General features: G+C 43.7%; 1 protein-coding gene across 7 annotated transcripts in view; it reads right to left on the minus strand.

Moving 5' to 3' along the window:
* Window positions 1-14,051, minus strand: part of LOC110535140 (poly (ADP-ribose) polymerase family, member 8) — an 83,393-nt gene that overhangs the window by 19,598 nt on the left and 49,744 nt on the right. For all 7 annotated transcript variants that reach the window (XR_016484727.1, XR_016484728.1, XR_016484726.1 and 4 more), the window contains 6 exons: window positions 12,254-12,411; window positions 8,470-8,598; window positions 7,519-8,208; window positions 6,704-6,842; window positions 6,508-6,561; window positions 6,263-6,358 (listed from right to left, as the gene is read on the minus strand). Coding sequence is in view for 3 of the 7 variants with exons in the window: in XM_090191262.1 (XP_090047388.1) it covers window positions 6,263-6,358; window positions 6,508-6,561; window positions 6,704-6,842; window positions 7,519-8,208; window positions 8,470-8,598; window positions 12,254-12,411 (1,266 nt within the window). In the remaining 4 variants the exon portion in view is untranslated. The remainder of the gene's footprint in view (window positions 1-6,262; window positions 6,359-6,507; window positions 6,562-6,703; window positions 6,843-7,518; window positions 8,209-8,469; window positions 8,599-12,253; window positions 12,412-14,051) is intronic.

Consider the following 14,051-nt stretch of genomic DNA (forward strand, 5'->3'; position numbering starts at 1 on the left):
AGTTGTATCATTAGGACTCAGGACAGTGATCTATAGTTGTATCATTAGGACTCAGGACAGTGACCTATAGTTGTATCATTAGGACTCAGGACAGTGATCTATAGTTGTATCATTAGGACTCAGGACAGTGACCTATAGTTGTATCATTAGGACTCAGGACAGTGATCTATAGTTGTATCATTAGGACTCAGGACAGTGACCTATAGTTGTATCATTAGGACTCAGGACAGTGATCTATAGTTGTATCATTAGGACTCAGGACAGTGACCTATAGTTGTATCATTAGGACTCAGGACAGTGACCTATAGTTGTATCATTAGGAGGACTCAGGACAGTGATCTATAGTTGTATCATTAGGACTCAGGACAGTGACCTATAGTTGTATCATTAGGACTCAGGACAGTGACCTATAGTTGTATCATTAGGACTCAGGACAGTGATCTATAGTTGTATCATTAGGACTCAGGACAGTGACCTATAGTTGTATCATTAGGAGGACTCAGGACAGTGACCTACAGTCGTATCATTAGGACTCAGGACAGTGATCTATAGTTGTATCATTAGGACTCAGGACAGTGATCTATAGTTGTATCATTAGGACTCAGGACAGTGATCTATAGTTGTATCATTAGGACTCAGGACAGTGATCTATAGTTGTATCATTAGGACTCAGGACAGTGACCTATAGTTGTATCATTAGGACTCAGGACAGTGATCTATAGTTGTATCATTAGGACTCAGGACAGTGATCTATAGTTGTATCATTAGGACTCAGGACAGTGATCTATAGTTGTATCATTAGGACTCAGGACAGTGATCTATAGTTGTATCATTAGGACTCAGGACAGTGACCTATAGTTGTATCATTAGGACTCAGGACAGTGACCTATAGTTGTATCATTAGGACTCAGGACAGTGACCTATAGTTGTATCATTAGGACTCAGGACAGTGACCTATAGTTGTATCATTAGGACTCAGGACAGTGACCTATAGTCATATCATTAGGACTCAGGACAGTGATCTATAGTTGTATCATTAGGACTCAGGACAGTGATCTATAGTTGTATCATTAGGACTCAGGACAGTGACCTATAGTTGTATCATTAGGACTCAGGACAGTGATCTATAGTTGTATCATTAGGACTCAGGACAGTGATCTATAGTTGTATCATTAGGACTCAGGACAGTGATCTATAGTCATATCATTAGGACTCAGGACAGTGATCTATAGTTGTATCATTAGGACTCAGGACAGTGATCTATAGTCATATCATTAGGACTCAGGACAGTGATCTATAGTTGTATCATTAGGACTCAGGACAGTGATCTATAGTCGTATCATTAGGACTCAGGACAGTGACCTATAGTTGTATCATTAGGACTCAGGACAGTGACCTATAGTTGTATCATTAGGACTCAGGACAGTGATCTATAGTTGTATCATTAGGACTCAGGACAGTGATCTATAGTTGTATCATTAGGACTCAGGACAGTGACCTATAGTTGTATCATTAGGACTCAGGACAGTGACCTATAGTTGTATCATTAGGACTCAGGACAGTGATCTATAGTTGTATCATTAGGACTCAGGACAGTGATCTATAGTTGTATCATTAGGACTCAGGACAGTGATCTATAGTTGTATCATTAGGACTCAGGACAGTGATCTATAGTTGTATCATTAGGACTCAGGACAGTGACCTATAGTTGTATCATTAGGACTCAGGACAGTGATCTATAGTTGTATCATTAGGACTCAGGACAGTGACCTATAGTTGTATCATTAGGACTCAGGACAGTGACCTATAGTTGTATCATTAGGAGGACTCAGGACAGTGATCTATAGTTGTATCATTAGGACTCAGGACAGTGACCTATAGTTGTATCATTAGGACTCAGGACAGTGACCTATAGTTGTATCATTAGGACTCAGGACAGTGATCTATAGTTGTATCATTAGGACTCAGGACAGTGACCTATAGTTGTATCATTAGGACTCAGGACAGTGACCTATAGTTGTATCATTAGGACTCAGGACAGTGATCTATAGTTGTATCATTAGGACTCAGGACAGTGACCTATAGTCATATCATTAGGACTCAGGACAGTGATCTATAGTTGTATCATTAGGACTCAGGACAGTGATCTATAGTCGTATCATTAGGACTCAGGACAGTGACCTATAGTTGTATCATTAGGACTCAGGACAGTGATCTATAGTTGTATCATTAGGACTCAGGACAGTGACCTATAGTTGTATCATTAGGAGGACTCAGGACAGTGACCTATAGTCATATCATTAGGACTCAGGACAGTGACCTATAGTTGTATCATTAGGACTCAGGACAGTGATCTATAGTTGTATCATTAGGACTCAGGACAGTGATCTATAGTTGTATCATTAGGACTCAGGACAGTGACCTATAGTTGTATCATTAGGACTCAGGACAGTGATCTATAGTTGTATCATTAGGACTCAGGACAGTGATCTATAGTTGTATCATTAGGACTCAGGACAGTGATCTATAGTTGTATCATTAGGACTCAGGACAGTGACCTATAGTTGTATCATTAGGACTCAGGACAGTGATCTATAGTTGTATCATTAGGACTCAGGACAGTGACCTACAGTCATATCATTAGGACTCAGGACAGTGACCTATAGTTGTATCATTAGGACTCAGGACAGTGACCTATAGTTGTTTCATTAGGACTCAGGACAGTGATCTATAGTTGTATCATTAGGACTCAGGACAGTGACCTATAGTTGTATCATTAGGACTCAGGACAGTGATCTATAGTTGTATCATTAGGACTCAGGACAGTGACCTATAGTTGTATCATTAGGACTCAGGACAGTGACCTATAGTTGTTTCATTAGGACTCAGGACAGTGATCTATAGTTGTATCATTAGGACTCAGGACAGTGACCTATAGTCATATCATTAGGACTCAGGACAGTGACCTATAGTCATATCATTAGGACTCAGGACAGTGATCTATAGTTGTATCATTAGGACTCAGGACAGTGATCTATAGTTGTATCATTAGGACTCAGGACAGTGACCTATAGTTGTATCATTAGGACTCAGGACAGTGATCTATAGTTGTATCATTAGGACTCAGGACAGTGACCTATAGTTGTATCATTAGGACTCAGGACAGTGATCTATAGTTGTATCATTAGGACTCAGGACAGTGACCTATAGTTGTATCATTAGGACTCAGGACAGTGATCTATAGTTGTATCATTAGGACTCAGGACAGTGATCTATAGTCATATCATTAGGACTCAGGACAGTGATCTATAGTTGTATCATTAGGACTCAGGACAGTGATCTATAGTTGTATCATTAGGACTCAGGACAGTGATCTATAGTTGTATCATTAGGACTCAGGACAGTGACCTATAGTTGTATCATTAGGACTCAGGACAGTGACCTATAGTTGTATCATTAGGAGGACTCAGGACAGTGATCTATAGTTGTATCATTAGGACTCAGGACAGTGACCTATAGTTGTATCATTAGGACTCAGGACAGTGACCTATAGTTGTATCATTAGGACTCAGGACAGTGACCTATAGTTGTATCATTAGGACTCAGGACAGTGATCTATAGTTGTATCATTAGGACTCAGGACAGTGACCTATAGTTGTATCATTAGGACTCAGGACAGTGACCTATAGTTGTATCATTAGGACTCAGGACAGTGATCTATAGTTGTATCATTAGGACTCAGGACAGTGACCTATAGTTGTATCATTAGGACTCAGGACAGTGACCTATAGTTGTATCATTAGGACTCAGGACAGTGACCTATAGTTGTATCATTAGGACTCAGGACAGTGATCTATAGTTGTATCATTAGGACTCAGGACAGTGATCTATAGTTGTATCATTAGGACTCAGGACAGTGATCTATAGTTGTATCATTAGGACTCAGGACAGTGACCTATAGTTGTATCATTAGGAGGACTCAGGACAGTGATCTATAGTTGTATCATTAGGACTCAGGACAGTGATCTATAGTTGTATCATTAGGACTCAGGACAGTGACCTATAGTTGTTTCATTAGGACTCAGGACAGTGATCTATAGTTGTATCATTAGGACTCAGGACAGTGATCTATAGTTGTATCATTAGGACTCAGGACAGTGATCTATAGTTGTATCATTAGGACTCAGGACAGTGATCTATAGTTGTATCATTAGGACTCAGGACAGTGACCTATAGTTGTTTCATTAGGACTCAGGACAGTGATCTATAGTTGTATCATTAAGACTCAGGACAGTGACCTATTTTTTGTATCATTAGGACTCAGGACAGTGATCTATAGTTGTATCATTAGGACTCAGGACAGTGACCTATAGTTGTATCATTAGGACTCAGGACAGTGATCTATAGTTGTATCATTAGGACTCAGGACAGTGACCTATAGTTGTATCATTAGGAGGACTCAGGACAGTGATCTATAGTTGTATCATTAGGACTCAGGACAGTGATCTATAGTTGTATCATTAGGACTCAGGACAGTGACCTGTAGTTGTATCATTAGGAGGACTCAGGACAGTGATCTATAGTTGTATCATTAGGACTCAGGACAGTGACCTACAGTCATATCATTAGGACTCAGGACAGTGACCTATAGTTGTATCATTAGGACTCAGGACAGTGACCTATAGTTGTTTCATTAGGACTCAGGGCAGTGATCTATAGTTGTATCATTAGGACTCAGGGCAGTGATCTATAGTTGTATCATTAGGACTCAGGACAGTGACCTATAGTTGTATCATTAGGACTCAGGACAGTGACCTATAGTTGTATCATTAGGACTCAGGACAGTGACCTATAGTTGTATCATTAGGACTCAGGACAGTGATCTATAGTTGTATCATTAGGACTCAGGACAGTGACCTATAGTTGTATCATTAGGACTCAGGACAGTGACCTATAGTTGTATCATTAGGACTCAGGACAGTGACCTATAGTTGTATCATTAGGACTCAGGACAGTGACCTATAGTTGTATCATTAGGACTCAGGACAGTGATCTATAGTTGTATCATTAGGACTCAGGACAGTGATCTATAGTTGTATCATTAGGACTCAGGACAGTGATCTATAGTTGTATCATTAGGACTCAGGACAGTGACCTATAGTTGTATCATTAGGACTCAGGACAGTGATCTATAGTTGTATCATTAGGACTCAGGACAGTGATCTATAGTTGTATCATTAGGACTCAGGACAGTGATCTATAGTTGTATCATTAGGACTCAGGACAGTGATCTATAGTTGTATCATTAGGACTCAGGACAGTGACCTATAGTTGTATCATTAGGACTCAGGACAGTGACCTATAGTTGTATCATTAGGACTCAGGACAGTGACCTATAGTTGTATCATTAGGACTCAGGACAGTGATCTATAGTTGTATCATTAGGACTCAGGACAGTGACCTATAGTTGTATCATTAGGACTCAGGACAGTGACCTATAGTTGTATCATTAGGACTCAGGACAGTGACCTATAGTTGTATCATTAGGACTCAGGGCAGTGATCTATAGTTGTATCATTAGGACTCAGGACAGTGACCTATAGTTGTATCATTAGGAGGACTCAGGACAGTGATCTATAGTCGTATCATTAGGACTCAGGACAGTGATCTATAGTTGTATCATTAGGACTCAGGACAGTGACCTATAGTTGTATCATTAGGACTCAGGACAGTGACCTATAGTTGTATCATTAGGACTCAGGACAGTGACCTATAGTTGTATCATTAGGACTCAGGACAGTGATCTATAGTTGTATCATTAGGACTCAGGACAGTGATCTATAGTTGTATCATTAGGACTCAGGACAGTGACCTATAGTTGTATCATTAGGACTCAGGACAGTGACCTATAGTTGTATCATTAGGACTGAGTAATTCTCTGGTTGGTGCCAACATCACATCATGCTTTAAAACAGGAGTGGGCAACTCCAGTCCTCCAGGGTCTGATTGGTGTCACTCTTGTTCTCCATCCCTGACAAACACAGCTGATTAATCAAATTGCATTCTAAACTGAAGATCGTGATTAGGTGATTATTGGAGTCAGGTGTGTTAGCTGGGACCGGGTTGCCCATCCCTGCTTTATTAAAACCTTACGGGGGGGGGGGTCTGGTTACATTTAGCTGTATGGGCTGAACTGAATATAGCTCTGTTTTCTTCTTCTCTCTTCTTGTACTGTGTGTTAGTATGTGTGTACAGTACTCACTCGGAGCATGGGTCCGTTCCTGAACACATGTGGTTCGTCACACACCACACAGAACTCGTTCAGGACCGGAATCCTCTGCTCAGCATATTCCATGGTCTGTTGACAGAAGACATGATTAGAGGACATGATAAATGCCTATAACACATGTCAACTCATTCTACATGTACACATTTGCTTGAAGTAAACGTTTACAAAACATATTATTGATAGAAGAAGAGCTCAGGTGAAATTCAGGGAGTATTTACCTGGACGAGGAAACCTCTGTCTTTTATTGGTATGGACTTGGCTCCATTGTTTGGCTGTAAAGGAAGAGAGGGAAGTTTGTTACCTGCCTGTGATCCAAAAAAAGGTCAACAATCCCTGTTTCTAATGACAAATCAAGATCAACCAATCATGAGAGGATGCCTTTCGGATCAACCAATCACCAGCAGCCTTACTGACCGGCGTTGGCGTGGCGAGCGAGGGGGCGAGGATCCCGATGAGCCCTGAGGTAAGAGAGAGCCGCCTCCCCTCAGACAGAGACACAGAGTCCTTGAAGATGTCCGCTGCTTTGCCCATCTTGGTACTGCTGGAGTAGGACCTGAGGTAACATGGAGGCATTGATGAGGCAGTAGGACCTGAGGTAACATGGAGGCATTGATGAGGCAGTAGGACCTGAGGTAACATGGAGGCATTGATGAGGCAGTAGGACCTGAGGTAACATGGAGGCATTGATGAGGCAGTAGGACCTGAGGTAACATGGAGACATTGATGAGGCAGTAGGACCTAAGGTAACATGGAGACATTTATGAGGCAGTAGGACCTGCAGTAACATGGAGGCATTGATGAGGCAGTAGGACCTGCAGTAACATGGAGGCATTGATGAGGCAGTAGGACCTGAGGTAACATGGAGGCATTGATGAGGCAGTAGGACCTGAGGTAACATGGAGGCATTGATGAGGCAGTAGAACCTGCAGTAACATGCATTGATGAGGTAGTAGAACCTGCAGTAACATGCATTGATGAGGCAGTAGGACCTGCGGTAACATGAGTTGCTGCTTTAGTGTTTGTTTTTGCGTATTTATGTATCATCTGGTGCCAACAAATGTTCCTTCCTTTGGGGATCAATAAAGTACTATGTGACGTTAATATGTTATCTTTGGGGATGTTACGTTAATATGTCATCTTTGGGGATGTTACGCTAATATGTCATCTTTGGGGATGTTACGTTAATATGTTATCTTTGGGGATGTTATGTTAATATGTTCTCATCTTACCTGCTGAGGAGGTGGTGGTGTTTCAGTCCATCCAGCTCCTCCGTCCTGATAGAACCAGAGCACGACCTACTGAGCAGCCTGTGGTGCTTTAAACCTCCCCCAAGACTACCTCCACCAAGACTACATCCACCAAGACTACCCCCTCCACCACCACTCGGGCCCAGCCCACCAACACCTCCCCCAAGACTACCCCCTCCACCACCACTCGGGCCCAGCCCACCAACACCTCCCCCAAGACTACCTCCCTCAAGACTACCTCCCCCAACACTACCTCCCCCAACACTACCTCCCCCAAGACTACCTACACCCCCTCCCCCACCTCCTCCCACTCCCGCATGCTCACAGCGGGGGTCGCCAGAGCACGAGCGAGGCAGGAGCTTATGGGGAGCGGGTCGGAGGTCCTCTGGTTTGACCACAGCCATGCAGGGCCTGCCCAGGCGGTGGGGTTTGAAGGGCAGTGGTCCGGGCCCTCCTCCGTGGTCCATACGGGGGTCTCCGCTGGACAGGGAAAGGCCCAGGAGACGGTGGGTAGTCTTGGTCCCGGGGCCGCAGCCGTCCACCTCCACCTGCTGTTTGGCGGTGCTGGTGTAAGTCCGTCGGAGAAGGCGGTGGGATTTAGAGACGCCATCTTGTTCTGGCTTCAGCTTCTTTTTGCTCTTGACACAGCCGGGAGGCGGGTAGCTGGGAGATCTGAAGACGAAGATAACTTTATTGTCCAATATACACAAATGATGGGAACGGAGAGAGTAAACCCAGGCTCAATTCTGCCTAACCAATCAGAGAGCAAAGTGGAGATACTACCATATCATACCTATCTGATCCTTTCAGATACAGTAAGTGCCTATGTGGTAAGGAACAAGAAATGTCTGTAGTTTAATTACAGTGACAGACAGGTTTCAAATCGATAATTATGTTAGACATAAAATGTCATTATTATGATGTTTCTCTGACCTGCGGAGGGTCGAGAAGATGTGGAGGGGAGATTTGCCCTTCTTGTCGCCCTTGTTTTTGTTGCGAGAGCAGTTGAGTTTCTCTTCACTTTGGAGTTTCCACTGCAGGGTGACAAACGTCTGCATTATCCTGAAGAGAGAGGGGGTGGGGGGGGGGGGGGGGGGGGAAGGATGTAACATCTACATTATCTTTGTAGAGAGAATAGAGAGAGGGGAGGGGGGGGGAATGATGTAACATCTACATTATCTTTGTAGAGAGAAGAGAGAAGAAACAAACGTGTTATCCAATGAAGGGATCCACAATTCAACAGATTCGGGCTCATTTCCTTCAAAGAAAGACATTTCCTTGTCTGCACTAATTTCAACTATTGAGAACTGTATCTAGTTGTATAAAAAATGAAAACCCCACAGGTTTGGATTGACACACCAGTGCGTAGTTACATAACAAAACAATACCCATAAAAATCCATGCATTTAAGAGATGTTGTTGTTGTTGTTGTTTTTTGTTGTTTTATTGGATGCGTCTCAATCCACCAGTTTCGCACTTCCGCCTCTGCGGTGAAATATTGCCACCTACACTGCCATCAGAATGTATTCAGACCCCTTCCCCATGTGTTGTTAAGTTACAGCCGTACTCTAAAATCTATCTACACACAATACCCCATAATGACAAAGCGAAAACAGTTTTTTGGGGGGGAAAAATGTGCTAATTTATTTTTTAAAAAGAAAAGAAAACAGAAATACCTTATTTACATAAGTATTCAGACCCTTTGCTATGAGAATATAATTGAGCTCAGGTGCATCCCTGTTTCCATACATCTTCCTTGAGATGTTCCTATAACTTGATTGGAGTTTGCGGCATTGAAGGTCCCCAAGAACACAGTGGCCTCCATCATTCTTAAATGGAAGAAGTTTGGAACCACCAAGACTCTTCCTAGTGCTGACCGCCTGGCCAAACCGAGATATCGGGGGAGAAGGGCCTTGGTCAGGGAGGTGACCAAGAACCCGATGGTCACTGACAGAGCTCTAGAGTTCCTCTGTGGAGATGGGAGATCCTTCCAGAAGGACAACCACCTGTGCAGCACTCCACCAATCAGGCCTTTATAGTAGTGGCCAGACGGAAGCCACTCCTCAGTAAAAGGCACATGACAGCCCGCTTGGAGTTTGCCAAAAGGCACCTAAAGAACTATCAGACAAACGAGAAACAAGATTCTCTGGGCTGATGAAGCCAAGATTGAACTATTTGGCCTGAATGCAAAGCATCACATCTGGTGGAAACCTGTCACCATCCCTACGGTGAAGCATGGTGGTGGCAGCATCATGCGGTGGGGATGTTTTTCAGCGCCAGGGACTGGGAGATTAGTCAGGATCGAGGGAAAGATGAACGGAGAAAAGTACAGAAAGATCCTTGATGAGAACCTGCTCCAGAGTGCTTAAGACCTCAGACTGGGTTGAAGGTTCACCTTCCAAGAGGACAACCACCCTAAGCACACAGCCAAGACAATGCAGGAGTAGCTTCTGGACAAGTCTCTGAATGTTCTTGAGTGGCCCAGCCAGAGCCTGGACTTGAACCTGATCGAACATATCTGGAGAGACATGAAAATAGCTGTGCAGCGACGCTCCCCATCCAACTTGACAGAGCGTGAGAGGATCTGCAGAGAAGAATGGGAGAAACTCCCCAAATACAGGTGTGCCAAGCTTGTAGCGTCATACCCAAGAAGACTCAAGGCTGTAATCACTGCCAAAGGTGCTTCAACAAATTACTGAGTAAATGGTCTTGTAATTTTATGTAAATGTGATATCAGTTTTGTATTTTTGTACTAAATTTGCAACAAAAAAAATTTGTCATTATGGTATTGCTTGTAGATTGAGGAAAAACTAAATTTTATAAATTTTAGAATAAGGCTGTAACGTAAGAAAATGTGGAAAAAATCAAGGGGTCTGAATACACTGTACTTTATATATTTATTTATGACAGACACTTCTAAACCTGGTTGCTTATCATACATTGTTTGACCTTCAGTTCTTGCTATTTATGAACGCATTTCTATGGGCCATAGTAGTAAAGTTTCAGCACCTCCTCATTCACAGGGTTTTTTGTCTTCACTATTATTCTACAATGTAGAAGATAATCAAAACTATGAAATTCCACATATAGAATCATGCAGTAACCAAAACAAGTGTTAAACAAATCAAAATATATTTTAATATTTGAGATTCTTCAAAGTAGCCACCATTTGCCTTGATGACAGTTTTGCACACTCTTGACATTCTCTCAAGCAGCATCATGAGGAATGCTTTTCCAACAGTCTTGAAGGAGTTCCCATAGAATATTATGCTGAGCACTTGTTGGCTGCTTTTCCTTCACGCTGTGGTCCAACTATTCCCAAACCATCTCAATTGGGTTGAGGTTGGGGGATTGTGGAGGCCAGGTTCTCTGATGCAGCACTCCATCACTCTCCTTGGTTAAATAGCCCTTACACAGCCTGGAGGTGTGTTTTGGGTCATTGTCCTGTTGACAAACAAACCAGACAGGGTGGCGTATCGCTGCAGAATGCTGTGGTAGCCATGCTGGTTAAGCGTGCCTTGAATTCTAAATAAATCACTGACAGTTTCACCAAAGCACAGCACCCCCACACTATCACACCTCCTCTTCCATGCTTCACGGTGAGAACCACACACGTGGAGATCATTCGTTCACCTACTCTGCGTCTCACAAAGACAAGGCAGTTGGAATCAAAAATTACAAATTTGGACTCATCAGACCAAAGGACAGATTGCCACCAGTCTAAGGTCCATTGCTCGTGTTTCTTGGCCCAAGCAAGTCTTCTTGTTGGTGTCCTTGAGTAGTGATTTCTTAGCAGAATTTTGACCATAAAGGCCTGATTCACGCAGTCTCTGAACAGTTGATGTTGAGATGTGTCTGTTACTTGAACTCTGGGAAGCATTTATTTGGGCTGCAATCTGAGGTGCAGGCAACTCTAATGAACTTATCCTTATCCTCTGGGTCTTCCTTTCCCGTGGCGGTCCTCATGACTGCCAGCTTCATCACAGCGCTTGATGGTTTTTGTGACTGCACTTGAAGAAACTTTCAAAGTTCTTGAAATGTTCTGTATTGACTGACCTTCATGTCTTAAAGTAATGATGGACTGTCGTTTCTCTTTGCTTATTTGAGCTGTTCTTGCCATAATATGGACTTGGTCTTTTATCAAATAGGGATATCTTCTGTATACCACCCGTACCTTGTCACAACACAATTGATTGGAAAGAAATTCCACAAATTAACTTTTAACAAAGCACACCTGTTAATTGATATGCATTCCAGGGGACTACCTCATGAAGCTGGTTGAGAGAATGTCAAGCTGTCATCAAGGCCAAGGGAGGCTACTTTGAAGAATCTCACATTGAAAAATATATTTGGATTTATTTAACACTTTTTTGGTTACTACTTGATTCCATATGTGTTATACAATGTAGAATATAGAAAAACATTGAATGAGTAGGTGTGTCCAAACGGGTACTGTATATTTATATATATTTTTCTTATATACCTAAAGTATATAAGTAATATTCCTAAAATTCAAAATCAAATAGCCAAGTGAAACATAGTATGCCCATTTTAAAACAATTCCATATGTCCGATTATCACCCCGCTCTCTCTCTCTCTCAACTCTAAAGAATTAAGTAATTGTATCTATTAATTGAGAGATTGAAATGCATGCAAGCAATTCCACTGAACTCTCTAGGTGTTGAAACACGTGATATTAGAACCATCTGTCACTTACTTCTTCATCTGATGTCCCAGTCCAAACCGGTCTTTAGTCGACACCTGGAATACGTCCACCGTGGGGACCGGTCCATTCAGGTACTGTGTCAGAGAGCAGTGGAGACGCACGATCACTGGCTCCCTGCGGATCACGTCCCACGCCAGGGCTATTTCCTCCTGCGACCAAAACAAAATCAAAAACATGTCTTCTTCTATTCTTTTCTTTTTAACATAGTGTTGTTTGGCTTGTTTGATTGCAAGACAAGGTAATCAAACAAGCTAAGCGTCAGTATAGAGACAAAGTAGAGTCGCAATTCAACGGCTCAGGCACAAGAGGTATGTGGCAGGGTCTACAGTCAATCACGGATTACAAAAAGAAAACCAGCTTCGTCGCGGACCAGGATGTCTTGCTCCCAGACAGACTCGCTTTGAGGACAATACAGTGCCACTGACACAGCCCGCAACCACAACCTGCGGACTCTCCTTCACTGCAGCCGAGGTAAGTAAAACATTTAAACGTGTTAACCCTCGCAAGGCTGCAGGCCCAGACGGCATCCCCAGCCGCGTCCTCAGAGCATGCGCAGACCAGCTGGCTGGTGTGTTTACGGACATATTCAATCAATCCCTATCCCAGTCTGCTGTCACCATTCGCCCTGTTCCCAAGAAAGCTAAGGTAACTGAGCTAAACGACTACCGCCCCGTAGCACTCACTTCCGTCATCATGAAGTGCTTTGAGAGACTAGTCAAGGACCATATCACCTCCACCCTACCTGACACCCTAGACCCACTCCAATTTGCTTACCGCCCAAATAGGTCCACAGACGATGCAATCTCAACCACACTGCACACTGCCCTAACCCATCTGGACAAGAGTAGTACCTATGTGAGAATGCTGTTCATCAACTACAGCTCAGCATTTAACACCATAGTACCCTCCAAGCTCGTCATCAAGCTCGAGACCCCGGGTCTCGACCCCGCTCTGTGTAACTGGGTACTGGACTTCTTGACAGGTCGCCCCCAGGTGGTGAGGGTAGGTAACAACATCTCCACCCCGCTGATCCTCAACACTGGGGCCCCACAAGGGTGCGTTCTGAGCCCTCTCCTGTACTCCCTGTTCACCCACGACTGCGTGGCCATGCACGCCTCCAACTCAATCATCAAGTTTGCGGACGACACTACAGTGGTAGGCTTGATTACCAACAACGGCGAGACGGCCTACAGGGAAGAGGTGAGGGCCCTCGGAGTGTGGTGTCAGGAAAATAACCTCACACTCAACGTCAACAAAACAAAGAAGATGATTGTGGACTTCAGAAAACAGCAGAGGGAGCACCCCCCTATCCACATCGACGGGACAGTAGTGGAGAGGGTAGTAAGTTTTAAGTTCCTCGGCGTACACATCACGGACAAACTGAATTGGTCCACCCACACAGACAGCGTCGTGAAGAAGGCGCAGCAGCGCCTGTCCAACCTCAGCACTCACAAACTTCTACAGATGCACAATCGAGAGCATCCTGTCGGGCTGTATCACCGTACGGCAACTGCTCCGCCCACAACCGTAAGGCTCTCCAGAGGGTAGTGAGGTCTGCACAACGCATCACCGGGGGCAAACTACCTGCCCTCCAGGACACCTACACCACCCGATGTTACAGGAAGGCCATAAAGATCATCAAGGACAACAACCACCCGAGCCACTGCCTGTTCACCCCGCTATCATCCAGAAGGCGAGGTCAGTACAGGTGCATCAAAGCTGGGACCGAGAGACTGAAAAACAGCTTCTATCTCAAGACCATCAGACTGTTAAACAGCCACCACTAACA

The sequence above is a fragment of the Oncorhynchus mykiss genome, chromosome 11, assembly GCF_057628025.1.
Source record: "Oncorhynchus mykiss isolate SJ-2025 chromosome 11, ASM5762802v1, whole genome shotgun sequence".
NCBI classification, from domain to species: Eukaryota; Metazoa; Chordata; class Actinopteri; order Salmoniformes; family Salmonidae; genus Oncorhynchus; species Oncorhynchus mykiss.